Here is a 27,012-nt window from a genome sequence, read left to right on the forward strand (position 1 = left end):
TGAAGTAATATTTACTGTATGCAAATCTGACATGGCTTTTAAGTGCTGCAATGATTTACGGTAATCTAAAACTTACTTTCAGCAGAAAAACTTAATCTGTTACTGCAGTTCAAAAATAATTTCTGTTGTGCTTACTTTAATCGGAGCCACCATTTATTGCTGAATCTATCAAACATGGATAAATGGCTATTGTCTATCCTCATTCTACAAATTATTGTCAGATACTTCAATGTGATACCTGGCATTTTGTGAAAAGAAGTGAGGAGGGATATATGTATGCAGTATAATTCTTATATATACCATAGAAGCACAGGAAAGAATTTGCTACAATTGAAGCCTTGCATTCTGGCCCAGTATCTACCAAGGTGGGCTTATTATCTTAAAAGCCATGGGATGTTTTGTAGCTGAGCTAGTGATCCATGACTTGGGGCTTCTTTTACAGTGCAGCTATCATAAGTCTTTGAGTAATCACAGACTTTAAAAGTATGCTATATCAACAAGATAAGAGGAACAGCCCACAGCACTAGCAGCATTATCTTTTACCAAAATTGATTAGCGTGTACTATGGGTCTCACATATTTTGCACAAACGGCACTCAGCAAGCTCAAAATATTTATGGTCTTGAAGAATGTGTGCAGGGGAAAAAACTTTGCTGTGAAGTCTTCAGCTGAAATGAAACATCCATGATCCCAGTTTTATAATTAATTTATTTTCAAAAAATGCACGTAAGATTGCAGCCTAGGAACGGTAAGTGTATTCTGACTCCTGCTGGGGTGAATATATCCCCCACCCCTTTAAAATATGGTGGTGATCTTCCTTTAAAATATGAGTTGGTGGAGCTGCCTTCTTCTTCCTGTTTCTCTAACTGGAAGCATGACTCATTTGTCTATTTTTTGAGACAGAATATTCCTGGGAACATTGTTGTCCCAGATACATAGCTGGAGTGGCTGCACTGCCATTTGAAGCACTGCTTACTAAAGGCCCTTGGGCACCTCATATCTTAAAGTAAGGCTGCTACCACCCCAGGAATCTTTAAAGTTTTCTCCCCCTCAGTAGATTAACGTAGTTGGACTTGGTCATTCCAACCCTACACCGAATACACTATAGTAGTATCTTCCCATTTGCTTCCTCTGTTTATTTCAATAATGCATTGATTTCCTCTAGAAATTCAGTGCAGGGATAGCAAAAACAACAATGTAGTTTCCTAAATGTATTCATTCGCCTTCTTTGAAGGAGAAAATGAAACCCTGTGGAAAATCAGGAAATTTCCATACATTTGCCTGATTCCTTGAACTTGAAAATAGGACATATAGTTTCAAAATCTTGCTTCATAATATTCTACCAGATTTCATGGTATGTCGGGCACTGTATTGAATAGTTGGGTGTTAGGGCATGGAGGCATTGGACGGTGATTACTTTAAGTTAGATTGAGACATCCTCATTGGGTGCTGTAATTTCCCAGTTTTAACTCTTTTATGCCAAAGGCAACTGAATGCTGGTTAACAGTTTGCCAGTCAGCTGAATCCTGCTTACACAATAATGTTCTTGTGGGGAGGGGGGCAGTTAAAATTTTATGTCAAGGGAAGGATTTCTGCTTAACACTGAAGGCAGTAGCACATTTGTCTCTTCTATTATTGCAGCTTTGATGCAAATTCATGTTGTCCGATGTAAGAGGTCTAATGTTATAATGAATAAGATGCCTGGAATTGCTGAAATCTAAGAGTGCAGAATCATCAGTTGCAGTGAAACCTATTTTTGAGCTATTAAATCTGTGACAATAAAAGGAGGATTGTAGCATATATGGTGACCAATTCAGTAGTAAAATTGAATGAAGAACAGAAATACTCTTATTGGCTGCTTTTGGCTGCTCTGTATCTTGCCTAAGCATCCTTGAAATGGTGCTATTAATGACTGTTCCCTGTTTAAAAAAGAATACTATCGTTCTGTGCAACTGGGAACTTTGGTTATCACTGAATGATCTGCCCTAAGTTTGTCGTTCTTAATCCATTAAAAGACAGGCCTGCTTGTAAATCCACAGGTATAGATAAGGAGTCACTGTTTGACTGAGTCTGAACCCTTTTCAAATGAAAAATGTCAGTGGCAGAAAGGGAGGCTGAATTATTTTTTTAAAGGGTTTTCAAAGATTCTCATGATTCCTAGTATCAGTTAAATGTGACATGTCCATAGACATACTTGCTTTTTAATGTGTTAAAGCAGACAAATACTGCTGGTTTCATCTTTAGGCAGAAGAAATCATTGCTCTACATACACATGTACGTATAATTTTCTGTAAAAAAAATTAGGCTAAATTCAAATCAAGTTCTGAAGAAAAATTAGGACAGGTGTTTGTCCTAAATTACCCCTTTTATTTTTTGTGAAACTTTAAAGGTTGGGGAGTATAAATGTAAAATACTATTGATGGCAGTATTCTTATTCTTATTCTTGTGTGTGCAGTGGCTGTTTGCTAAAACACAATAAACCGAACTGAACTGAGTTCCTTGTGTAAAGTGTACATAGCCCCTTTAGCTATTTTTCACATCCTTTTGCAAAGGGTGCAAAACTGCTTGCAAGGGTGTAGACTTGGAGGGTGAGGAGAGGAAATGGGTCACTGCTGCTGAAGCAACTGTGTCAATGTTCCCTGGCTCCAATACAGTGTAGCCTAATAGACTACTTTGAATGTACATTTACATTGTTCCTCAGTCACACATAACTATGTGAGGGGTGGGTTTTTTTCCTTCAAAGAAAAGCTGAATTAATACATTTAGGAAACTACATTGCTATTTTTGCTATCCCTGCATAAATCAAGCTTGATCAAGGTAAAAGTCTTGCTGAGCAAAGCTGGTAGGCAGTGAAAGCACCAGTGCACTCTGTGGCAAGTTGGAGAGCATCAAGCTGGTTGCCTCAGCAATAAGGGTGTATTTTCCCCAATCCAAGGAGAGAGAGGGCAATGATGGAGCTTCATTTTGCCAGTGACATCACCAGATTGTTAAAATATGATTAGTTTTGTCATGCTATGATGTCATCGCATTCCCTGATTGGCTGCGATGACACAGTGCAGAAACTCTAGAAGATACTGAAACGACAGTATCTTGGAACTCTGAACAGTCATGGAAAAAATGTAAAAGATCAGTAAGGCAGAGTATTTACTTGAGGGGCTTTTTATACACCCCAAGCCCACATTTTCCGTGGAAAATGTTTAGGTGTGAAAGCACAGCACTGTTCAGAACACTTGCTAATTCATTTTGATTTTGCTCAGTCTGTGAGCTTTTTGTGAAAATATAAGTTGAATTTAAATAATACTTACTTAAATGGCTTCTAGTACACACATTGCTTTTTAGATATGTCTGAAACTATCACCACATTAGATGATTTTTATTCTTCACAGATCCTTAGCCAGTATATATCAGTATAACTTCACACACAATGATTATGCAGATTTAAAGTATCTGAGAAAGCATGCCTAATTTTCAGTGGGCTATTTTTGGAATTTGCGAAATCAAAAATGAGATTTTAGAGGGTTTGGAACACATGCAGACTGCCATGCTCATTTTGAACTCTCAGTTTACCCTGTATGTTAGAATTGGTTCAGATATTGGTTGGCATAAACTTTGAGGGAGGCTCCATTGGCTGGAAGTTCCTACTTTGTTGCAAAAAAGAAAGAAAGGAAAAAGGTACTAATGAGAGATTGCGGACACTTGCGGACCGACTCTGGGGTGGCGGCGCTCATCTCGCTTTATTGGCAGAGGGAGTCGGTGTACAGCTTCCGGGTCATGTGGCCAGTATGACTAAGCCGCTTCTGGAGAACCAGAGCAGCGCACGGAAACGCCGTTTACCTTCCCGCCGGAGCGGTACCTAGTTATCTACTTGCACTTTGACGTGCTTTCAAACTGCTAGGGACTGAGCAATGGGAGCCCACCCCGTCGTGGGGATTCAAACCGCTGACCTTCTGATCGGCAAGTCCTAGGCTCTGTGGGTTAACCCACAGCGTCACCCGCGTCTCTTGCGATTTGCAGTAGTGCATTTTAATTATTGTTTTTAGCTACTTTGTTTTTAGCATACTGTATTTTACAATTTATATTTTAAATGTTGTAAGCTGCCTTGATTCCCAACTTGGGAGACAGGCAGGCAATGAATGAATGAATGAATGAATGAATGAATGAATGAATGAATGAATGTGCTGTTGGGTGCCCTTTGGCAGCAGCACCCTATGCTCTTGCTCCACCCAGTTTTTCCTAAGGGAAAGGCTAGGTGGACTAGGGCAAGATGCACGTGCACCAGACGCTGAAGGCCAGAGGAAATTTGGTGAAAGGCTGGATTTGCCATGCATACTAGGGTTCCCTGACCCAATGGTAAAGGTTCACCTAAGATTTACTGCACGACAAGAAAGACTTAACTACTTTATGCTCTCAGAAGAAAGTAAGCTAGGCAAATCCCTTTTGACAATATAAAAGATAGGTTCCCCAAAATGAAGGCAAGGAAGAAGTCATTCAAGCAAACTACCTTTTTAAGTATAAAGTGATTCATTATTATTGTAATAAAGGACGCTTTGTTTGAGTTATGCAAATGTTTGATGGTTTCTGCTCTTAATATTAGTTTTTGAAAAACCTTTATAAATACAATGATGATTCATAATTTCCTGAGATTGTAAAATATTCCTTTTGCGTTTCATTAAAGTAGGTTAGCTAAAGTAGATACATTCATTAATAAATATGCACTGAAATATGCTGTTATCTACTGACAGAATTTTTGAGGGGATATGGAGGAGAAGGGCCTCAAGACATAGTCCTCCATAGCCCCGGACCCAAGATTATGTCTCTGTGGTCCTGACAATGTTGGCTGGGCTCATGAGGGTTAGGGTTCAACAACATCTGGAGGACCACCGATTCCCCATCCCCAATTTAGGTGGAGGTACTCTAAGCAATGGGCTTTTTGTTTGTTTGTTTCTCAGGAGAATTAGAGGTGTTCCAGAGGGATGGAGAGCGCAAGATCCAGAGTCGACAACAACTTCCAGTTGGAACAACATGGGGACCATTTGCTGGGAAGATGGATTTGAATAACAACACAATGGTATGTTAATATGATACTGAACACTGAAGTACTATTTCCTGTTTTCTTTAAAGCTGCAATTTGCTACTAAAGAGATGTCCAAAGAATAGAAGAAGGTGGACTGTGAAAGAAATTCTATTGCTAACTTTCATTATTAGTGCAATTCAGATTTTTTCTGTGGAAGCCTCTATGGTATATTTATTTAAACGTATATACACCAGCCTTCATGATCTAAGTCCCAGGGCAGTTCACAATGACATGAAACACAGGAAACCATTACAGTATAATAAATCAGTGGTGTAAAAGCAGCAGGTAAAACAGCTTGAACAATACTAAAACACATGGCTAGCAGAATTTTAAAATGCGTGGGATGAATAAAGTGTTTTTCTGAGAGGCTAAAAGATAACAATGTTAGCACAGGCAAGCCTCCCCCTTGTTAACATCTGCAGTTGCCCTTTTATGAAGGCGTAGGAAGCAGGGCCTTAGCTTGGGATGGGGGAGAATTTGGATTCAGTTTGCATTTAAAGGGGAGCTTACCTAATTTGCACTTTCCAAAACAATACACAAACTGAAACACAGCCATCCTTCGAAATTTGCACTTCTATGAATTTTGGAATGCAGGACTCTGGACAAGCAGTGTGTACAATGGGTAAATTGTGCATAAAAATGCATATATTGGGCAAAAGAACATACAGAAATGCTTTCAAAAATATGTATATTAGGCAAAATTGTACACAGGCATGTATATTAAAATAAATTGGGGGGGGGAGCTCATGAATTTTTATGAGGACTTTTATTTATGATTGGGAAAATGAAACATTGAAAGAATCCAAAACTGACAGATTTGCCCATCCCTAGCCTCAACAGATGATCTTAAGATGGATGTTACAACCTGAAGCATAGGATGCAGACGGTACACCTACTTGACCAAGCAGGACTAAATGTCCAGGGACCTAAGCAACTTAGTGACCAGCCCTATTTTCCTCTGTACCTAAGAGGGCTCTGAGGCCTGAGTATTCACATGTATAGATAGCTTCATGCAGGTATGCTGGCTTGGCCCGTGACTATAGGTGCTAGGGCCACAGATGTTGCAGGGCGTGCTGACGTCGCAAACACATACCCACCTACCCCACAGCATGCCCGCACGCCCACCACCACAATTTGTGGGTGCCTGGCCCCTTCATGAGAAATGTTGTGAGTGCTTGAGCAACCTGGGGCCTGGGGAGCTGGTGCCTATGGCTTCGTGGGTGACTGGGGGCAGCCGCCGAGACCACATAACACCGGTCTTGAAAGACCTACATTGGCTCCCAGTACGTTTCCGAGCACAATTCAAAGTGCTGGTGTTGACCTTTAAAGCCCTAAACGGCCTCGGCCCAGTATACCTGAAGGAGCGTCTCCACCCCCATCATTCTGCCCGGACGCTGAGGTCCAGCGCCGAGGGCCTTCTGGCGGTTCCCTCATTGCGAGAAGCAAAGCTACAGGGAACCAGGCAGAGGGTCTTTTCGGTAGTGGCGCCCGCCCTGTGGAACGCCCTCCCATCAGATGTCAAAATGATAAACAACTACCTGACATTCAGAAGACATCTTAAGGCAGCCCTGTTCAGGGAAGTTTTTAATGTATGATATTTTAGTGTTTTTTTGGTTTCTATGGAAGCCGCCCAGAGTGGCTGGGGAAACCCAGCCAGATGGGCGGGGTACAAATAATAAATTATTATTATTATTATTATTATTATTATTATTATTATTATTATTATTATTATTATACGTTCCAGGTTCAACTCATTAAGGTCCTCTAGCCATTGAGTTCTTGTCAGTTAAGTTATTCTGGGCATAATCCATATGTCTTCTGTTCTTAATAACATATGTTATTTTATTTCTCCAGTACTATATGGTAATCATTCATAGCGCAAGACATCAATTTAATAACAATTTGCCAACTCATATTAGCTGGAAGTAAAGAAATAACTGTTATTCAGTTATTTTGTCATATTGATGGGTGTGCTGCTTTCTATATTAACTCCAGTGAAATCAAAGGCACATAGATTTTAAAGAAAGTTTTCTATCACTATAATAAAGGAATTATAACAGGCAACATATTATGGTGTGATGTATTTGTTCAGTGGGGTTAGACTAGGAATAGTATTTTGTGACTTGATTTAAGTATGTGTTGTTTTTTAAAGTTTTTTTTAGGGCTGAACCAGAATGAGAAGGGGGTTACAGTTAATTAAAAACTTTGCATTCCCCTATATACTCTCTTCATTTTGAGAACTGAGACTGGGTCATGGGATGAAAATGTTTGATCATCCAGAATGAAGGGAGAAAGCATTTCCCTCAGATTTGTCTTAGCGATATAGTCACATAGCAACTTCTGGTTGGAAATAATATGACATTAGCATGTAATCCACAATTGAATCAATTTCTATGACTTCCTGTTGTTGTTGTATCAGTAATAGCTACTGTTGTTTTAAATGGTTGCAAACAGGTATACAGTGTGTAAAGAAAGGCAAACTAGGGATATTTCATGAAAATTTCTACATCAACATCCCTGCATTTTCCTTGAAAATATTTGTGTGCCAAATTTTGGCACAGTCCTGGATGTATTTGCATTGGTGTCTTTCTGACTTCTCCCATTATTTTGTAGCTTACAGTCTTTTTTAGAAAAAATATAATTATAAAAATGGATCAAAATATGTAGGACGTCTAAAGTACTTTTAAAGCACTAAATCTTTTTTTGCATCAGTCCCTGCTTTGTGCAGTAAATGTTGCTACACAATGGAAATTCTGAAAGCCACAATCCAATCAAAGCTGAGCATTTTATACTTCCATTGATATCAATAGGAGGGAGATTTAAATACATACTTAAATCTACCATTGAACATAATGGAACTTAATATTGGCGACATTGTGCTCGTTCCTGCTCCCTTCCTTACAGGCCTTTTCCCACCTGGCCTGGGAGGGTGGGGCCCTGGCTGACTCCAGCTACAAAAGCTGAGGCTGCTGAAGAGGCCAGAGACCATCTTAGCTAAAGATTCACCCTGCTGGAAATTCTGAGCTGCATCCTTTCCAGCTGGAGGAGGACAGAGGGTGAAGAAAGAGAAATTCTATTACGCAGTATATAAAATTAAAAATTCTGTTAAGTGGTACAGAAATTAAATAATCTAATATCATCTAATTTGTTTGCTTACAATAGCTTGTACAAACAGGACCCCTATATTTAAAACATAGTTTACTGCATAATGTGTTGCTTATTTATGTAAAAACATAATTATTCAAATTTTACCCACCCACCCCCTGTTTTCTGTTGGGTTGGTGTTTTAAACATTTATTTTTGATATTTCCCAAGAGACATTTAAACAGATGATTGATATTTCTGAAGATACAGGAAAAACGGGGTAATAGTAGTTATCCATCAATTAAAAGAGAAAAGAAATTGCGTTAGAAAATTCTCAAAATTGGGGAGGCATATAACTGAAATTCTTTTGGATTAGATTCAGGTTCTTTGGGTTCTGACTTCTGAGGTGGCCAAGGAGTGTTTGTGAGTGTCCTTTCTTTCATTCTACAAATCATATCTGTGGTGGTCTGCACTCTACTGCCCATCCTTGCAGGAAAGGCCAGTCCAGGACATCATGGATTTTTGAGGAAGTGCAGGCTGGGAAGGCTGCAGATTGCCAAGAGATAATTGTATTACGATGGAAGAGGACACTTTTTTCACACATGCCCCTCAGCCACCTCATAAATAAAGGTAAGTGCAACTGCTAAAATGAAAATATAAAATAATTTCTTAAGTGTCCTAAGAAAGAGACAGGGGGCAGCCTTTTTTCCTTTTTCTTTTTGCATGACACAGAGATTATCCACAGCAGTCTTATCCCTTATCTTGTCTTGGTAACGGACTGGATAAGAGCCAACAAACTGAAGCTTAATCCTGTAGGACTGAGGCACTGTCAGTGGTTGGGAGATTGCAGGCTCTTGTTGGGGTTACACTCCCTTGTAGGTGTGCAGTTTGGGGGTACTTCTGGATCCCTTGTACTGCTTGAGACTCAGGTGGGCTCAGTGGGGTGGAGTGCCTTCCATCAACTTTGGCTGGAAGTCCAGTTGCATTTCCATCTGGACAGTGATAGCCTAACTTCTGTCGCCCAACCTGTAGGTTAGATTACTGCAATGTATTATATTTAGGGCTGACTCTGAAGATGATTTGGAAACTTCAGCGTCTGTTGCTCACTAGGGCAAGATAGTTTGAACATATTACACTGATCCTGGCCTGACTGCACTGGCTGCCAATTAGTTTTGAGGCCCAATTCAAAGTTCTGGTTTTGACCCATAAAGCCTTAAATGGCTTAGGACCGCAGTACCTGAAGGACTCCCTCTTCCCATATGAACTGACCTGGACCCTGCAATTATCATGTGAGGCTCCTCTTTGTGTGCCTCCTCCTTGAGAGGTCAGAAGGGTAGCAACATGGGAACAAGCCTTTTCTGCAGTCCCTGCATGTATGGAGGAATGCTGTCCCCAGGCAGACCCGCCTGGCACCTTCATTACATATATTTAGGCACCAGGCAAAAATGATTCTCTGTAACCAGGCCTTTGGCTGATTAAATATTCTAAAATGTGTGGGAGTGGGGTTATTGGTTTGTTTTTGTTTTATTGTGTATTTTGTGTTCTCGTTTTGTATTTTTATGTTGTGAACTGCCCTGTGATCCTTGAATGAAGGGTGCTGTACCAATTCAATAGACAATTATTATAATAATCTAGAATATCATCATCATAAACTTTATTGCACTAGCCAAAGGCCATGGCATCATTCACAAAGGGAACAAAAAGAAAAGCAACAATAACCATAAATCCCCTTTCTTATAAATTGGCACAATGATGTTCAATTTCCAGCCAGCTGGCATTTGAGCTGTATTATTTATATGGGTGTAGAGCTTGGCCAGGATAGGTTGCCACCATTCCGTATGATAATTTAGAATATGAGGGTGGAATTTGGCCTATTACTACTTGCCCCACCCCCCTTCAAGCAGGGGCTTGGTCACTTAGCAGCTGGCCCATGTTCCTGAGACAGAATACTCAACATTGTGGTGTCTCCAGGGAGATTGTATCCTAGGAACATAGCTGGGTGACTGGGAGTAAACAAGCCACTGCTCAAAGGGGTGGCAAGACTTTTTTATTAAGAAAAAGAAAGGAAAGAAGAGAGAGAAAATCTTCAGCCGCCTATTAAGACACCCAAAACTATTAGAATTGGCCAATTCCAAAAGTCAATTAATAACCACACACACTTTTAGTAAGAGATTGATGATTGTGTGAAGGGAAAGATATTTGTCCCAATTTTAGTAATTACACTTCTTCTGACAATGTATTCATGTTAGCCATGCATAGATGGCACCAATCAGCAAAAGCAGCAGCACCATGATGATGCCATTTAAGCTCTTCCATAAACTCTTCCACATATAAGGCACAAATGCAGTATCTCAGTGGCCAGGGGGAAATGTAAGCTGTAAGGCTCTGCTCACATGGATATTCAGCTGAATAGCTTAAATCACAGGTTTAGATGAATTCCCCAAAAGTAGACGCATAGAAGCATGCTTGTTGAAATGAACAAACGCCAGTAGATTCTGCAAGAAACCACTGAATACTTAACCAAAGGGGAAGATACAGTCCTCATGGTATACTTGTACAGTATATTCTCCTTTCAGTTGGTGGATGAAAATGATATACTATTACTTCCATTTGCATCTATCCAAATTTAGCAATTGGAGCTACAGGGTCTGGTATCACCCGAAGTTTGCTGTTATTAATTGTTTTTTGATGAGGAGTACAGTGGCAATTATTTGGCATTCTTTTCTTATAGAGAAGTCATCTGTGCTTCCCCTTTACTCTGCCTCAAAATCTGCACACTGAATACTCTCTTTAAACTGGTTCATATTTCAAGTAGTGTTATGATTCTGAGTTTAAACTTGTGGTAAACTCAGGGGAGCCAGCAGACTAATTAATTCAGCACAGTAATTAATTAAGTCACTGTGCCAGATGTCAAACACTTTTTAGATCTTTCAAGTTCCTATCTTGAATTATGTTAACAATATACATCTCAAAACACTAAAAGGTTGGGTACATTGAATAAACTGATTGAAGTGTCATTTGTCAATGCAACAACAGCAACAGAGACTTGGTCAAATTCAGCTAACAAAAATGAAGAATTGTGAAGGCAGTTAGCCAAAAGACTGGACTCCATTAACCTAAGCAGTGTACGCTAACATGAGGTTATTGGGTGGAAGCTCTAGCAGATGAACTAAGAAGGAGATGTGCCAAATGTTTCTGATTCATAAATTGGTAAAGAGTCACACTGATATAATAACAGTGGCAGAAAGTGAATGTCAAATATTTTATATTGATTGATTGTCAGAAAAGATAATAATAATAATAATAATAATAATAATAATAATAATAATAATAATAATAATAATAATAATAATAATAATAATAATATATTATTATTTATACTCTGCCCTTCTGGCTGAGTTTCCCCACCACTCTGGGCGGCTTCCAACAAAATATTAAAATACAATAGCCTGTAAACATTAAAAGCTTCCCTAAACGGGAATAAAATACTTTTATTCTTCACAAATTATACCTCTGAGCATGTTGAAATGGAGAGTTTTTGCCTGGAGGAATTCCCTGGTACTTTTATTTTTCGTTTCTTTTTTCATTTCCTGGATAGGCTTTCATTTACTGGATAGACAGTAAATACAGTGCTTCAGAGTTGTTGATGATGATAAGGATGCCAGTCTTCATGAAGAACATGTCATGGTTATTTTAGGCTCTGTGGCTAACACGACATGTGAGCCAGAGTAATGTTGTAGTGGTTAGAGTGCTGGGCACAGAGTAGGGATGTGGGATAAATTTGGAGTTCAGTTTGTAGTTTAATGCAGATTCACTTGCTTCACACACAAATGGAATGCAGCCAACCTGTGAAATTTGTACTTCTCCATACGCCCCCCCCCCAAAGGGTTTGGCTTGCAAATGTGTGTAAAAGGCAAAATTACATACAACAATATGTACATTAGGATAAATGTGTGTTATAATGCTGACAAATTTTCATGATTGAAATGTGAACTGAATTCATGATTGAAAATAATGAGAAAGGCAGTGGAACTGAAATTGACAGATTCCTCCATCCCTAGGGACAGGGAGAACTGGATTTAAATCCCTGCTCAGCCATGAAGTGTCTTGGAGCCAGCTGGTATCTCTAAGCTTTACCCACCTCACAGCATTGTTGTGAGGATAAAATGGAGTGGGGGTGGAGGAGAGAGAGAACCTTGTACATTGTTCGGAGCTCCTTGCAATTTTTATACGCAGGAAAAATATGTATTAAAAGCAGAATTTAAAGGGCACTGTACCCTTCTGGATTTTCATGACAGTGTGAGATCATTTCAGTTTTGTAAGATACAGGTAGCTATAAATCCAGCTATAAATATTCACCAGTTCTAATTCCTCAACACACAGGCAGACACATGTACTGTCATACCTCTTTAAACCTAATAATAATGCTAAAATCGTCATTGTCTTTCATAAGAACTAATGCGTTTTCCATATCAGCTTGTAAAACTAGAGAACATTTATCAGCCCAGGACTGCTTTCCCTTCTGAGGGCCACATGCCACTGATGGGTGAGTCCAGAAGCAAACATGGGCGGGCCAACAAATGCTACTTTTGTACAGCATATTAGTTTCTTCACCCCACTCCTCTCTAGCCTCCATCCAGACAGGCAAGAGACATTATTGGAGTTCAAGGGCACATTCCAGCAAGGCAAAAACACTCAGGGCACAAAACCGTGTTCCAGGGAACCGATAGACTTGGAGGGCCATGTTTGGCCCTGCTCTAGAATATATTGTCAAACGTGATATAAAACCGGGGTATCCGGCATGGTGCCTGTCTTCCAGATGTTGTTTCATTACAACTCCCATCAGCTCCAGTCAAACTGGTCACTCAGTTATGGGAGTTGTAGTTCCATAACATGTGGAGGGCACCAAATTGGCTAATGCTGCTACAGAAAGAACTTCCATGACAATTTTATTTTTTTAATGAAAACATTGTCAAGCATAAGCAATTGTCCCCCTTTCCCCTTTTCCTTATCATCAGTATACTTCTTCTCAATGTATACAGGTACCTATGCACACCTACAACTGAGCACTTCATGCATCTTATGAAGATGCCCACCAAAGCTTGTGCAGCTAACCAATAAACTGGTTAGTCTTTAAGGTGCCACCAGACTGCCTGTTGTTTTTGCTACAACAGACGAACACAGCTACCCTTCCAGCATTTGTATGATACCAACTGAGTTATGTTAATCATTGGTCTCTTCTTTTGAACTTTAAGGGAATGAAAGAGGAAAAAATGTAAAAAGATTCCTGACTGAAGCAGATAGTTCTAAGGGGAGGATGTGGCAAAGGATGTAGAGCACATGATGAAAGTAAAACAGTGGTCCGTGCCATTACTTCATTAATCAAGTGGAAGCATTCTGAAAAATGTTTTTCTTTGGCTGCAGTCATCTATTTTTTGGTGTTAATCTATGCCCTGTGGCAGGGTTTTGTGAAACGAAACAATGAGTTGTTGTATCATTACCCCCCCTTATTGTTGTTGCCCCTGTCAGAAAGAAGAGAGGATGATTCAGGTCTGTATCAGTCTGATAAGAAAAAGAGGATTCAAAATGGCTGGGACGAGAATCTGTGGGAGTGAAGCTGTGCTGTTTGGGGCCAGGCAGCCAATGGGATATAGCAGAAGTCTTTTAATAGGATCCTGAAGGTTCGCTGGCAAAAGCTGTTTGCTACTTCTAGGAGATTTCCTAATGAAACAGTTTGATTAGAAAGTACTGTGTGACTGTCTCAGGGGCCGGAGTTCAAAATACAGTTAAGTTATTCACTTGCTAATCTTTGGCTGTGTCAGTTCAGGGCAGAAACCTCCTATCTATACAGGCCCAGCCACTTGTATAATTGTTACAGTTACAATTTCAGAGTTTGCCAGTCATATTTTTTTTACCAGAGGGATCCATTGAAACTACCGGAAACCTACTTAGGCTTGTTGTGACTGGTGATTTTAAATTGTGTTGGTGTTTTTGTAACAGAGACTTCCAGTCCATTGTGTTATTGGATAGTGCCCAACTAAAGTGCCCTTACTAAAGTGCCCAACTCTAAGACAGAAGAGTTAAGGTAGAAGAGGCTGTAGAGTCTTCTTTCTTCTCTTTTTGTACCCCCACTATTTATACTCCAGCAGCTTTCCTCCATTCCTAGGCTACACGTGATGTTTACCATGAGGATTGCCTTCTCTCTGATTTTCGATCACTTAGCTATAATATATAGTGGCACTAACTGTGTGAATCAGGGCTATCATGTAGTGAGTGTCACTTTCTACTTGGAAGCCAGTGGTAGCAGACCCTCCAAGTGTCCCTATTTTCCAGGGATGTCCCTGATTTAGAGAAGCTGTCCAGGTTTCTGATTTGTTCCCGAAATGTCCCGCTTTTCCTTAGGATGTCCCTGTTTTCATTGGAGAAATGTTGGAGGGTATGGCGTTATCCAACCCCTGAGCTATCTGAAGGCAATCCTGCATAGGGAAGTTTTTGTTTAATGTTTTTATATATGTTGGAAGCCGCCCAGAGTGCTGGGGCAACCCAATAAGATGCATGGGGTATAAACAGTAAAATTATCATTATGGAATGGGATGTTCCTATTTTCATCGGAGAAATGTTGGAGGGTATGTAGTAGTGTGGGAAAACCCATTAATTTGTGTTTTGCAGTGGGTTTATGATATATGGGGTACTTTTCTCAGTCAATAGAACTCCTGTCTTATATCACTCAATCCCCTGTTTTACAAAAGATGTTCTCAAGCAGGGGTAACCAACACAGTATCCTCCATATTGTTGCTGGACTACTACTCTCATAATCCTTGACCTCTAGGAACAATGGCTGGGGCTGATGGGAATTGGAGTGCAATAACATCAAGAGTGCACCATAATCCATGTCTTCCTCATCTATAGCTGAACCCCAAACAGACCTGAACCAACATTCTTAAAAGATTAATTTCTTTCTTATCCTGTGTTATGATTTCTGATTGAGAATGTCACTACAGCAATCACATCTGTGCACCATCATGTTCAGAGCACACAAATGCATTCTTGTTGTCTAACTATGAGCATCTGAACATGAATGTATTTTAGAAGATAGCCTGGCTTTTGGCATATTGGAGGCAGGTGATAATGGTTTTGCACTGATTTATTGGAATTTGTTTTGTTTTGTTGGGATATTTTATGAGGTTTGCATTTCATTAATCTGTCATTATCCAACTTCATATTCTCAGCTGAGTGGTAGTGCCATCATAGAATCATACAGTTGGAAGGGACCCCTAGGGTAACATAGTCCAACCCCCAGGAATCCTGCCTTACAGCCATCTCTGGGTGGAATCAAACCACCAACCTTCTGGTTAACAGCCAAACACACTGACGCATTGTGTAACAAATCAACCAAGCCATTCCTTCTGTAGCTGCTTGTAAAAGTCTGATGAGTCAAATAAATTGCTTTAAATGTTTTGCATTTTCCTAAGCTTGGGGTGGCAGCTCCCTTTCCCTGTGTTGCTGTAGGCCAGTTTCCCCAAGAATGCAATAGTAGATGCACATCCTGGGAAGTAAGTCTCATTGAACTCAGGAGGACTTTCTTCTTAATAAACATATTTAGGATTAAATGACACATAGCTCCTTTGTTTATTCAAAGGAGAGTCAATTCAGATATCTTTAAACATAGCTTGGTTTAGCTCCTTGTTTGTACATGGACAGCTAATTTTGGCTGACTCAGTGATATTTGAATGTGGCCTTTTCGCCTTAGCAGTGTGCCTCATGCATACCTCTAAACAGTAACATCCCACTTACTGAAAGAAGAGAGCTTCTGATTTCATACGCATTCAATACCTTGTTTCAAACAAGCTTTTAATAACTTGGTGCTAACTAAAAGCACCCCCATTAAGTGGAATTTATGCTAATACCATCCTAATTAAGCAGTAGTTATTACCAATCATTATCATTAAACTAAATCAGTTCCCTGGGAGACATCTCTATGAAACAGCTGTCCCATTTCATCATGTCACATTTCTATACTTCAGCGTGTCACATTTCCGTACTTCAAATAACATTTTATATTTATGTACCAATTTTAAATTTGACCAGCTTCATTGCTCTACCATCACCATTGTCAGAATGAAAAGAAAGCACCTCCAAAATGTTTGCTAGAGAAGATGTAGGTGCTTCTGCCTGATACCTCCCAGTTTCTGAATATGTCATTGAAAAGTCCTTGTCCCAGAGCAGTGGCCAGCTTATTCTCCCCATCCTTTCTCTGTTAAGTCCAGGTGGCTAAATTGAGTCTGTGGTTGCTACATGCAATTGTTCCAAAATAGCAAAGGAATTAAGAGATTATCAAAAGCAAGTCTAGCATTGTGTTGATTATTCTCTTATTTTCAATATTATCTTCAAAAGTAGCATATGTGACATAGCCAAATTATCTAACATTTCCATTGTTTCAAGTGCTTTTATTTATTTATAAATTATATTCTGCCCTTATTTCCAAAGGATGTCAGAATGGTGAATACAGAAAGAGAAAAGAATACAAACATCTAAAAACATTTCCAGTACAGATGCTGACTGTTCAAAGCCCCTTTTATTTCCTGGGTATTTATATTTCTTTTCATTGCCAGTTTCTTTCCTTTCTGCACTCATATTCCTGGGCCTCATTCGTCTGATTGGCCATGGTAACGCCATGGACTTTTTCATGAGAACCTGAGACTTCCATCACATAAGATTTCTCATTGTGATGTCATCAAGAAATCACATGGGCTTAAATGGCAATGTGGAGAAAATAAAGCCCAGGATTATGGAGACAATGAAGTCAGAAGAATATTGTTAAGCAACACTAATACAGTGGTTGGCTCAACCAAACTGTGGCTTACCACGGCACAGCAGCTAAGCCAAAGTTCGACTTATATATTGTCCCTACCCAGGATCATGGTTAAGCTCTCTACTCCTTAACCATAAGCTGTAGCCAAGAACCAACCTTGGTTACAGCTTGTGGTTAAGGAGGAAAGAGCTTAACCATGAGCCCTGGTTTGGGCAGTGCGCTCATGCTGAGGTAGAAGGAACAGGGAGGAGCTCTGGTAGTTTGCACTGAGTTTGCTTAGTGTTACATGCAAATGCAGCCAGTATGAATGTGTTTGCACTAAGCACCAAAAATGCTGAAAATGGGAGATACTCTTTGATACCCACAAAACAAAACACAAAAGAGGTAAGCAGTGTATGACTGAAAATCATCCAACATAGTGCTTCAAGGCACACCATGTTTTTGCAGGAGGGCTCATAGTAAGTCCTTATCTGTATGGCTCTAAGTTGATAATGAGCTCCTGATTCAAGAGAATAAATTCTTGCTATGATCTTGGGCATTTTAGTGAAGCTCAGGAACGTCCCTTTCTGTTTAGACTAAGGTCCCTGCCTTTGAGCTCCCCGGGTGGTGGTCACCTCCTCTCCCTCTGCAAATGTGGGGAGATAATGAGCAGCAGTGGAGTGGGGGCAAGAAACTGGTAGGTTTAGGATCAAAGGAAAAGGGAGCAGTGGTTGAAACCAATTTGATTCCCCCCTTCTCAGAAACTGGATTCAGCTCAAAATGATTTTTTGAACAATTTATATTTAACACACACAAATGCACACACACATTGACACACCGTCTCTGCAGTAATTTGAAAATTCTTCCCTATTTCACCACTTGCCTGCCCACTGTGTTCATCATCATCAGCCTTCTTCTACGTCTTTTTACATTCAGAGGTTCAGCTGGCTGGGACAGTAGACAGGGTCTTCTGAGTAGCAGCACCAATATTGTGGAACTCCCTTAGGAAGTCTGATTAGCTCCCTCTGCCTTTCAAGCAAATAGTTAAAACATTCCTGTTTAGCCAGGCACTTGGTCTGTCCTAACCATTTTGTTTTGTCCTCCTGCAGCTATGTGCTGTGGCACTGTTGCTCCAGTTTTTAGGTATTAGTAATATTAGTGTTGTGCTTTTTGTGTTTTGATTTTGTGAGCCACTTTGGGAACTGACTTGTTGAAAGGTGTGATAGAAGCATTGTAAGCAAATAAACAATATATACTGACTTTTTCAGTATCAGTTCACATTAATTATGTCTCCTTCCCCATTGCAGTATCCCAGAAGGACTTATGATCACTACCTGCATCACAGCATTCCCTCAATCACAGCAATCCGGTTAAAGAGATAAACAGCCCAATAATGTGCATCTTTTCTCAGTAGTAAATCACCAACTTCACCAACTTCCTCCCAAGTAAATGTGCATAGGTTTGCAGCCAAAGACATGTAATACGATGCATTGTATGTAAAGGTAAAGGTAAAGGTACCCCTGCCCGAACGGGCCAGTCTTGACAGACTCTGGGGTTTGTGCGCCCATCTCACATCTATAGGCCGGGGGCCAGCGCTGTCCGGAGACACTTCCGGGTCACGTGGCCAGCGTGACAAGCTGCATCTGGCGAGCCAGCGCAGCACACAGAACGCCGTTTACCTTCCCGCTGGTAAGCGGTACCTATTTATCTACTTGCACCCGGGGGTGCTTTCGAACTGCTAGGTTGGCAGGCGCTGGGACCGAGCAGCGGGAGCGCACCCCGCCACGGGGATTCGAACCGCCGACCTTTCGATCGGCAAGCCCTAGGCGCTGAGGCTTTAACCCACAGCGCCACCCGCGTCCCTGCATTGTATGTAGTTTAGCCCTAATCATTGGTTGCCATCTGCGCATGTTGTATTAGTGGATCCGAAATGGAAAATCTGTGACTGCTGCCTTCACATGAGCATAGTGATGGACCACTTGGGCTTTACATAATCATTGCAATTGTATGGCTGGCCTAACAATCACACAAAAGCATTGTACTAGAAATAACTCTCATGTGATTTGCTTAGGTTTCCAATCCTTAATCATACATTGTCCTTGGGAAATTACTTCCTCATAGAAATATACCATGCAGAATTCTGTACCGTTTCCACTTCCCATTTGATGCTGTTGGGGTGAAAAGAGGGAGAAATAAAATCAAAGCATTGTTTTAGAATACAATTTGATCCCACTTAAAAAAAAAAAAAATCTTTTCCTGAGTCCTTTTCTTCTTTTCCTTTCGGTGTTACCTCTTTTGAGAAGCATTGTCCTGATTTATAAGCATCATTGTCCCCCGGTGTCTGAGCTTCAGATCGGAGAGGTACAAGCAGTTGGATTGCATTTTCAGGATGCCAGATGTGTGCTCTTTGATCTGGTGGTACAGCCTGCCTCAGGGAATAAGCTCAATCTTGATTCCTTTAGTCAATCATCCACTATCAGGTACCTGGGCCGTGATTAGGAGTCTGAAAAAAGAAAGGAGCACATCACGGGTACATGTTGGATGCTGAAACATTTCTGAGAAGGGTGGTGGCATCACAGTCAACATTCCTGCTCAAGCTGTGGCAATGTTTTCTGTTGTAAGAAATCTCCTTAATGTGTGAAGGAGCAGTAGCAGGAGAGCTGTTTTACCCACACACATACAGCAAGTGACTGTACACTCTGATGAACCCTGTAACCTTGGTCAGCTTATGAATACCTCCTTCCTTTGTTTAACCTGCTGCTGAAGAACTAACAGTGAAAACAGGGTACACATTTTTCATCTTGACCTCTATGAATTGCTAGGCATCTCTGCAAAGTTGTACCTTCTTAACATTCCTAGCGTTCTTTGATTCATGCTAGTATTTAGCACTTGTTGAGTGTTAGAAGAGATCTCTACTGACTATTCGTGTTATCATTCCTAAACCAAGTCACAAAATGGCATTTGTGTTGGAACTGGGCCACAGAGAGGTATACTTAATCTGTTATGCAAAAATAGCACAAATATATCCCTGAAGATTCTCCCTCCAAGTGCAATAGGGAATAATGTAAGCACATTTAAGTTTCACTGAATGTAGGAGTTACATATGTTATAACTGTAGATCAAACTTTCTGTACCATCTGGCCATGATTAGAGGAAATGTATAGAGAGATACATTAATTGTCAATGGATCAAAAATGTTCGGTGATTGATCATCTGACTTTTAGATGATTAACCTTCTAAATTTAGACAAACTACCAAAGCTTCAATTTTGGTGTTATTTTAAGATAAGTTGCAATTTAACAAAGAAAAGCTACCATTCTTTTCAGATGAAAAAGTCTCCTTTAATACTTTTGTTTTATTTCCAAGTACTGTACAGCAAAGGACTGAAACTGACACACTCAGGAATCCCAACAAGGAGTTCCATCATTTGCTGAAGACTATCAGATTTATTATGATGTAAGCTTTCATGGGCTAGAGCCCCTTGTCAGATATATGTATTTGATGAATGTGCTGTAGTAAAAAAAAGAAGCTTATGGCACATTACATTTGCTAGTCTTTAAGTTTCACAAGACTTGTTTCTGATGCAAGACATCAGAATGGCTACCCATTGGAAATGGCTACCCAGTCCAATGGCTACCCATTGGAAAATAAAAGTTCCCCCTAATTTTCAGCCCTACCAATTAAATTTTGTCCTCGTTGATAAAAAAAAAATCCCCCAGACAGATTAATTAACTATTCCAAACCGAGTGAAACTGTAGTATTTGGGTTTAAACTGATTTATTTTTACTAAAGGGTTGTAAATTTTGCATTGTGGATATAGTCCATAGCATGCTTTGGGGGTGCTTTCTGTCCCAACAGTAGTATATAAACTTTTCTTTAATTACTTACTTATGGAAAATAGAGGTGAAATGGCCTGAAAAGGGGACATTAAGGCTTAGAATTGTTGCTTTAATCTAATACACTTTTCCACAAAAGGGGCAAAAATGGGATTTTTGCAAACTGATTTCCTATGTAAGTCTACATAAAATGTGAATGATCTGTGCGATTCACACTAAATGTTCAAGAAACCAGGGAAACTGCCAAGAAAGAAATTCAAGAACTTTATAATTCCTTGGTTCAGAATAACAAACTTTGGCAGCTTGTAGCACTCACTTCAAATACAAGACAAACATTTTGCTTCCATAGGTTCTTCTGTAACTCATATTTTAATCTGAGAGAAGAATTTAAGTCATTTCTATCTAACCACCTGTCATCTTGACTCAACCTGCCACTTTGCTGCTGCCGCCGCTGCCACACTGCCTTTGTTTGGGGAAAAGAAATATTCTGAACTAATCCAATGTAAACTGGGATGTGGGGAGTTCTCATAACAAAGGCTGGCAATCATGAACATGACTTTGATATGATACAGTATAGTGAGCAGGATTCTTTTAACCACATCCTATGCAATGGGGTTTTCCCTCGCTTTCCTCCCTCTTGTTCCACATGAAATTGGCTCTGGGGGGATTGGGAGAGCCCGGCGGGGGGCGCACGTTATTCTGCCTGGCAAGCTGAAATGCTTCTGAAGATGGAACAATAGGAAGAACATGACACTGAATTCTACCCTTCATATTTAGGCAATTACAGGCAAAGGGTTAAGCTGTGTTATAGTGAATTGGCTAGGTTCACTTCACCTGAATAATACAAGCAGACACTGCATGCGTTTGCATTCCACCGTGTCACTCAGTGCTGCTTAACTGAAGTGGTGCGAATGTCTGACAAGAGCTACAGTGAGCAATATCAAACAAAGGGAGCTGCAACCAGAAACCAAACTGTGTCCATTACTCTTGCCTGTTGCACAGTTTTAGGCCCTGTCTTTTCCAGCTTGCCTTGTGCATTTTCCTTGATGCTCCTTTAAGTGTAATTATCACAAGGATGAGCCTTGCAAAATGCTTAAGCACCCTGACAACATGAATGCTGTGAGATTGCACGATACCAGGTGTATATAAATCTCTATCTTTCGTGGCATTTGAACTTGATAATGGAAAAAGTTTGATAAAGTCAGTGAATGCATTATATTTAGACAAGATACCAAGTATGCAGAAGGCTCTGCATTACATTGCTGTGTTAACAGCTGGTAGCATTCACTGTTCCACATATGCTTGATAGCGGTGATACATTCAAGCTCAGTGATTATCAAAAAGATTTCAGGGCTCTAGAATTAATCACACATTTGAGAAGACAAATAGATGGAGATAAGTAGGAAAGTTATGTTTGTTTGTTTTTTGTAGGGAAATGAATATTTGAGTGGCCATTACAAGCCCTTGCTTTTATTAAATCCCAGTATTAATGAATTTAAGACAATAGGAATAATCTGTTTAATTAGTTAATGTTTTCAGGATCTTGCTAGCATGGTGAGGAAAGAATGGTGGCTATAAATAGAATTGCCCTTTCTGAGGTGCATGTACTTGTTTTCCCTATGCATGATCATGTTGATAGTGTTACTGGCATTCTGGTTCTCTCTAACATTTGTATCATTCACATTTCATAATCATAACTTTTAGTTAATTGTATGAAGAACTGAATTCATTTTAAACCAAGTTATATCGCTTCTTGCTGTATTGTTTCTGGTATGTATATTGGTTTAAATTATTGTGTTGGCCATCTTGGTAATTTTTTAATGGAATTGTGGGGTTTAAATGCTGTAAATAAGTAGCTGTTGCATAGTCTATGAATAGTCTCTCTCTCCAAGTGCAAAGTGGTGAGGAAGTCAGGTAATGAGGAAGGAGCATGAGAGAGAGCAGAGAGGGATAAGAACCTAAGATCCTGCTAGATCGGGCCAATGGCCCATTTAGTCCAGCATCCTGTTCTCAGAGAGGCCAACCAGATGCCTGTGGAAAGTGTGCAATACCAAAAATACAGAAAAAACCTTTCAGTTGCAAGTGGGCTGAATAGTGAAGCATTTAAAAATCTGGAAGAATACTGTGATTTCATTCATATTTTGAGACAACTGCGGGCTACTCTGCAGAGCCACAGCCTATAGATGAGCCACTCTAGAGAGGAACTTGATCTCACCTTTCCTGCTCTTCTCCTTGCTGCTTCAAGCAGAGCTTCACTGACAATTACACTAGTAGATAGGTAGCCGTGTTGGTCTGCCATAGTCAAAATAAAAAAATTCCTTCCAGTAGCACCTTAAAGACCAACTAAGTTTGTTCTTGGTATGAGCTTTCGTGTGCATGCATCTGAAGAAGTGTGCATGCACACGAAAGCTAATACCAAGAACAAACTTAGTTGGTCTTTAAGGTGCTACTGGAAGGATTTTTTTTATTTTGACAATTACACGTTAGTCAGAGGAACATTGCCTGAAGTGGAGTGGAAGGTGTGGATAGTGAGCATCCACGTTCTCCCACAGAGAGTTAATTTATGGATGATACCTTCTCAGGTGAAACCCAGGACCAACTGAGTGAATTTGCTTCTGATTTCCTGGTGTGTACGCAGTATCATATCAATAAATAAAAACTTAATTAAAAAAACCATTATCAGGTGTATCACGGTATCCCTGACTCTCACTTGTTGGGTATGTTCCTTTTCCCCCTCATATGCAACTGTAATATATGACTTTTAAATACCAGAACTGAGGCTCCGTAGTTTAAACAGTGGTTTCCTCTTATCCAAAAGAGAAATGTTTTCTCCTTCAGAACATATATTCATCCCTGTGAAGAAGCATTTGAAACACAACTCAATATATTTTGGAACACAAGTCTTGAGTGCATCAGAATTTCTGCATCAGACAAAGGGACAGTCTGCTGCATCATTCTGTTCTAACAGTGGCCATCCCTTCTTATTTGTTCTTGGCATCTGGGTTTCAGAAACATACTGGTTTTGTGCATATATAGTCCATTTAGTAATCACAGTGAACAGCTGTTGACAAAGCCATTCTTTCTTTAAATAACACAACTAAGGTAGTGGCACTGGGACGCGGGTGGCACTGTGGATTAAACCACAGACCCTAGGACTTGCTGATAAGAAGGTTGGTGGTTCAAATCCCCGTGATGGGGTGAGCTCCCATTGCTCGGTCCCTGCTCCTGCCAACCTAGCAGTTTGAAAGCACATCGAAGTGCAAGTAGATAAATACTTCCCGGCGGGAAGGTAAACGGCGTTTCTGTGCGCTACTCTGGTTCACCAGAAGCGGCTTAGTCATGCTGGCCACATGACCTGGAAGCTGTACTCCGGCTCCCTCACCAATAAAGCGAGATGAGCGCCGCAACCCCAGAGTCGGCCACGACTGGACCTAACTGTCAGGGGTCCCTTTACCTTTTAAGGTAGTGGCAATTGACACATCTTTTGGTAGTGAAGTCCATAAATCAGTTCTATAAGGAAGTACTTTCATTTTTCTCAGTCCTGACCCTCCTGCTAGTCAGCTTGAATGGGCGATCCTCAGCTGTGTGATAGCATGAGAAAGAAAGAGAAATTTCTCTCTCCTTGTGCCACTCTGTTCATAATTTTGTAAAACCTTGATCATGTCCCTCCTAGACTTAAAAAGCCTTAAATGCTTTCCTTTTCTGTATAGGCAAGAGGGGAGGTACTCCAATCCTGTAATCATTTTAGTGGTTTGTACCATTTCCAGTTCTGCCGTATCCGTTTTGAGATAGGGCAATCAGATACTTAGTTATGTAGGATATTCAGGGTATTTAGGAACTGGCTGAAAGCCTATCTCTCTTTGCAGTTCCTAGTACAGCTAGGAAATGTCCAGCTTTCCCCCTGCGACCCTTTAGAAACAAGTATTGCCAAGTATCAGACGAAAGCATCAGACCAGTCCAGAGTTTCCTTTAGATCCTTAACCAAGAAGAATAATTTATTTTTATGGATTCATGTGATCAGAAAGTAATAGAAGGAATAAAATAGATTTCCAGCCAGTGTTCGCTGCTGTTTGATTCATGGAAGGTGATGACAAGGCTCAAAAATCCGGTTATTTGTTCAGAGCTACGATTCCATACACCAAAACACTATTACTCAAAACTACTGGAGGAAAAGGAAAGTTAACTTTTCATCTGGAAAACAGCAACATAGCATAGAAGTAGCAGGGAAGCAGTGCAGTGCTGGAAGCAAAGCTAGTGTTGTGGCCCTGCTGCCCGTTTCAGTGCATTGACTCCTGCCAGAGTGTACATTGTTTGATGGGAACTTTATCCATATTATTAGGAACTTCCACCTTACATGAGTGAGAAGTTCCAGGAGTAGCACCTTCACGATTAATTTCCTTTGGGTTAGAGAGCCGTTGGAAACTCCTGTGTTTTTGTATTCCCCCCCCCCCCCAGGAATAGTTGTGTTAGTCTATCAAAGCAAAAACAACAATCTGAAAGATTTGTTGCACAAGCATTCATGGACTTTATATATTTGGTTGGGTTTTTTTTAATATATATAAATATACAAGCAAAGCTTGTTGGGAGCAGGCAGATTCCACAAAAAAGGTTTCTCTCTGTGTCATTCTATCTCCAAATTCAAAGCCTGCTAATTCCTTTCTTTCACCCTCCTTCTCTCCGTGTAGAGCAGTAACCTCAGATTCCACCCCGTAGGTAAATTGCCCTTTCAGGAGAATATCGCCAGTCATTAGCTCCCATTGAGGAAACATCAACCGATCATCTCTAACTATTAGCAAGCAATCAGCTTAACAAAGGGTGGCCACCTAGCAGTCCTAACAATATTAAGATAACAGAAAGGAACAAGAAAGGCAATCCCCTCTACTTGTGGAGTGTGTCTAGCAAGCAACACTGAAGTATATGGTTCTTTGATTAAAGGTAATGGTTTGTTATTCAAATCCAGGAAGGAAGGTATGATGGGGTTTTCCAATATGTTGATAGAGCAAGATGAAAGGCTTGGCATTACAAATATCATCTCACAATAGTTGCAATTAGCATTAATTTATATTTTAGCTGGCATAGTTTTGAAAGCCCCAAATAAGTCAGAAAGGAAACAAAAATGGCTTTGAATGGAGCTGAAAAATATAACAGGGGTATAGCTAAATAAATTGGATGAGGAGGGCTCTAGCATATACGTGTAAAGTATTATTAGTTGTACCTCTGTCACAATATGGAGCCTTCAAATAAAATGGTTTGGAAACAAGAGTGATGGATGATGACAAACCATCTGCCCAACACGGAGCCAAACTACACATTACGCTTAATGTGTAGCAACTGCTTCTTTTTTACTTGTATTAATTACAGGCATATGGAAAGGTTGTCCTTACTGAGAATTCAGTGACAGGGAGGGAAGCCTTATCTCTTCCCTTCCCAGTGTGATTGAAACAAAAATATTTTTCCCTGCCCTTCGAGAAAGGCAGTTTGGCACCAACATTGCACTAGGAGGTGGGCATGTAGTTCCAGACACAGTGGGGAGGGAAGATTCAAGTTTCCCATCCACACTACACCCACTGCATCTTCAGTAATCATCCTATGCTCCTGTGTGCCTGTAATTAATGTAAAGAGAATAGAGAGAGATCACTATATGCTACTCATTAAGCATAAACATATAGATTGGCTTGCAGATCCTTCGCTACTTAAATGCGTTCCTGTTGGGCATACCTGTTCCTTCATACATCATCAAACTTGTCAGTTTTGGAGAATGTGTTCACTAGTATGAAGGACACAACTGACTGTCTAGAGCAGGGGTAGGCAACCTAAGGCCCAAGGGCTGGATGCGGCCCAATCGCCTTCTCAATCCGGCCCATGGATGGTCTGGGAATCAGTGTGTTTTTACATGAGTAGAATGTATGCTTTTACAGTGGTACCTCGGGTTACAGATGCTTCAGATTACAGACGCTTCAGGTTACAGACTCTGCTAACCCATAAATAGTGTTTCAGGTTAAGAACTTTGCTTCAGGATAAGAACAGAAATCATGCTCCGGCGGCATGGTAGCAGCGGGAGGCCCCATTAGCTAAAGTGGTGCTTCAGGTTAAGAACAGTTTCAGGTTAAGAACAGACCTCCGGAACGAATTAAGTACTTAACCCGAGGTACCACTGTATTTAAAATGCATCCCTGGGTTATTTGTGGGGCATAGGAATTCGTTCATTATTATTTTTTTCAAAATATA

General features: G+C 40.3%; 1 protein-coding gene across 10 annotated transcripts in view; it reads left to right on the forward strand.

Moving 5' to 3' along the window:
- The window catches only part of ZFPM2 (zinc finger protein, FOG family member 2), a 455,323-nt gene that overhangs the window by 251,436 nt on the left and 176,875 nt on the right, over positions 1-27,012 (forward strand). For all 10 annotated transcript variants that reach the window (XM_081204396.1, XM_081204398.1, XM_081204395.1 and 7 more), the window contains one exon: positions 4,949-5,067. In XM_081204396.1, the coding sequence (XP_081060522.1) occupies positions 4,949-5,067 (119 nt within the window). The remainder of the gene's footprint in view (positions 1-4,948; positions 5,068-27,012) is intronic.

The sequence above is a fragment of the Podarcis bocagei genome (genome assembly GCF_964188305.1).
Source record: "Podarcis bocagei genome assembly, chromosome: 8".
Taxonomy (NCBI): domain Eukaryota; kingdom Metazoa; phylum Chordata; class Lepidosauria; order Squamata; family Lacertidae; genus Podarcis; species Podarcis bocagei.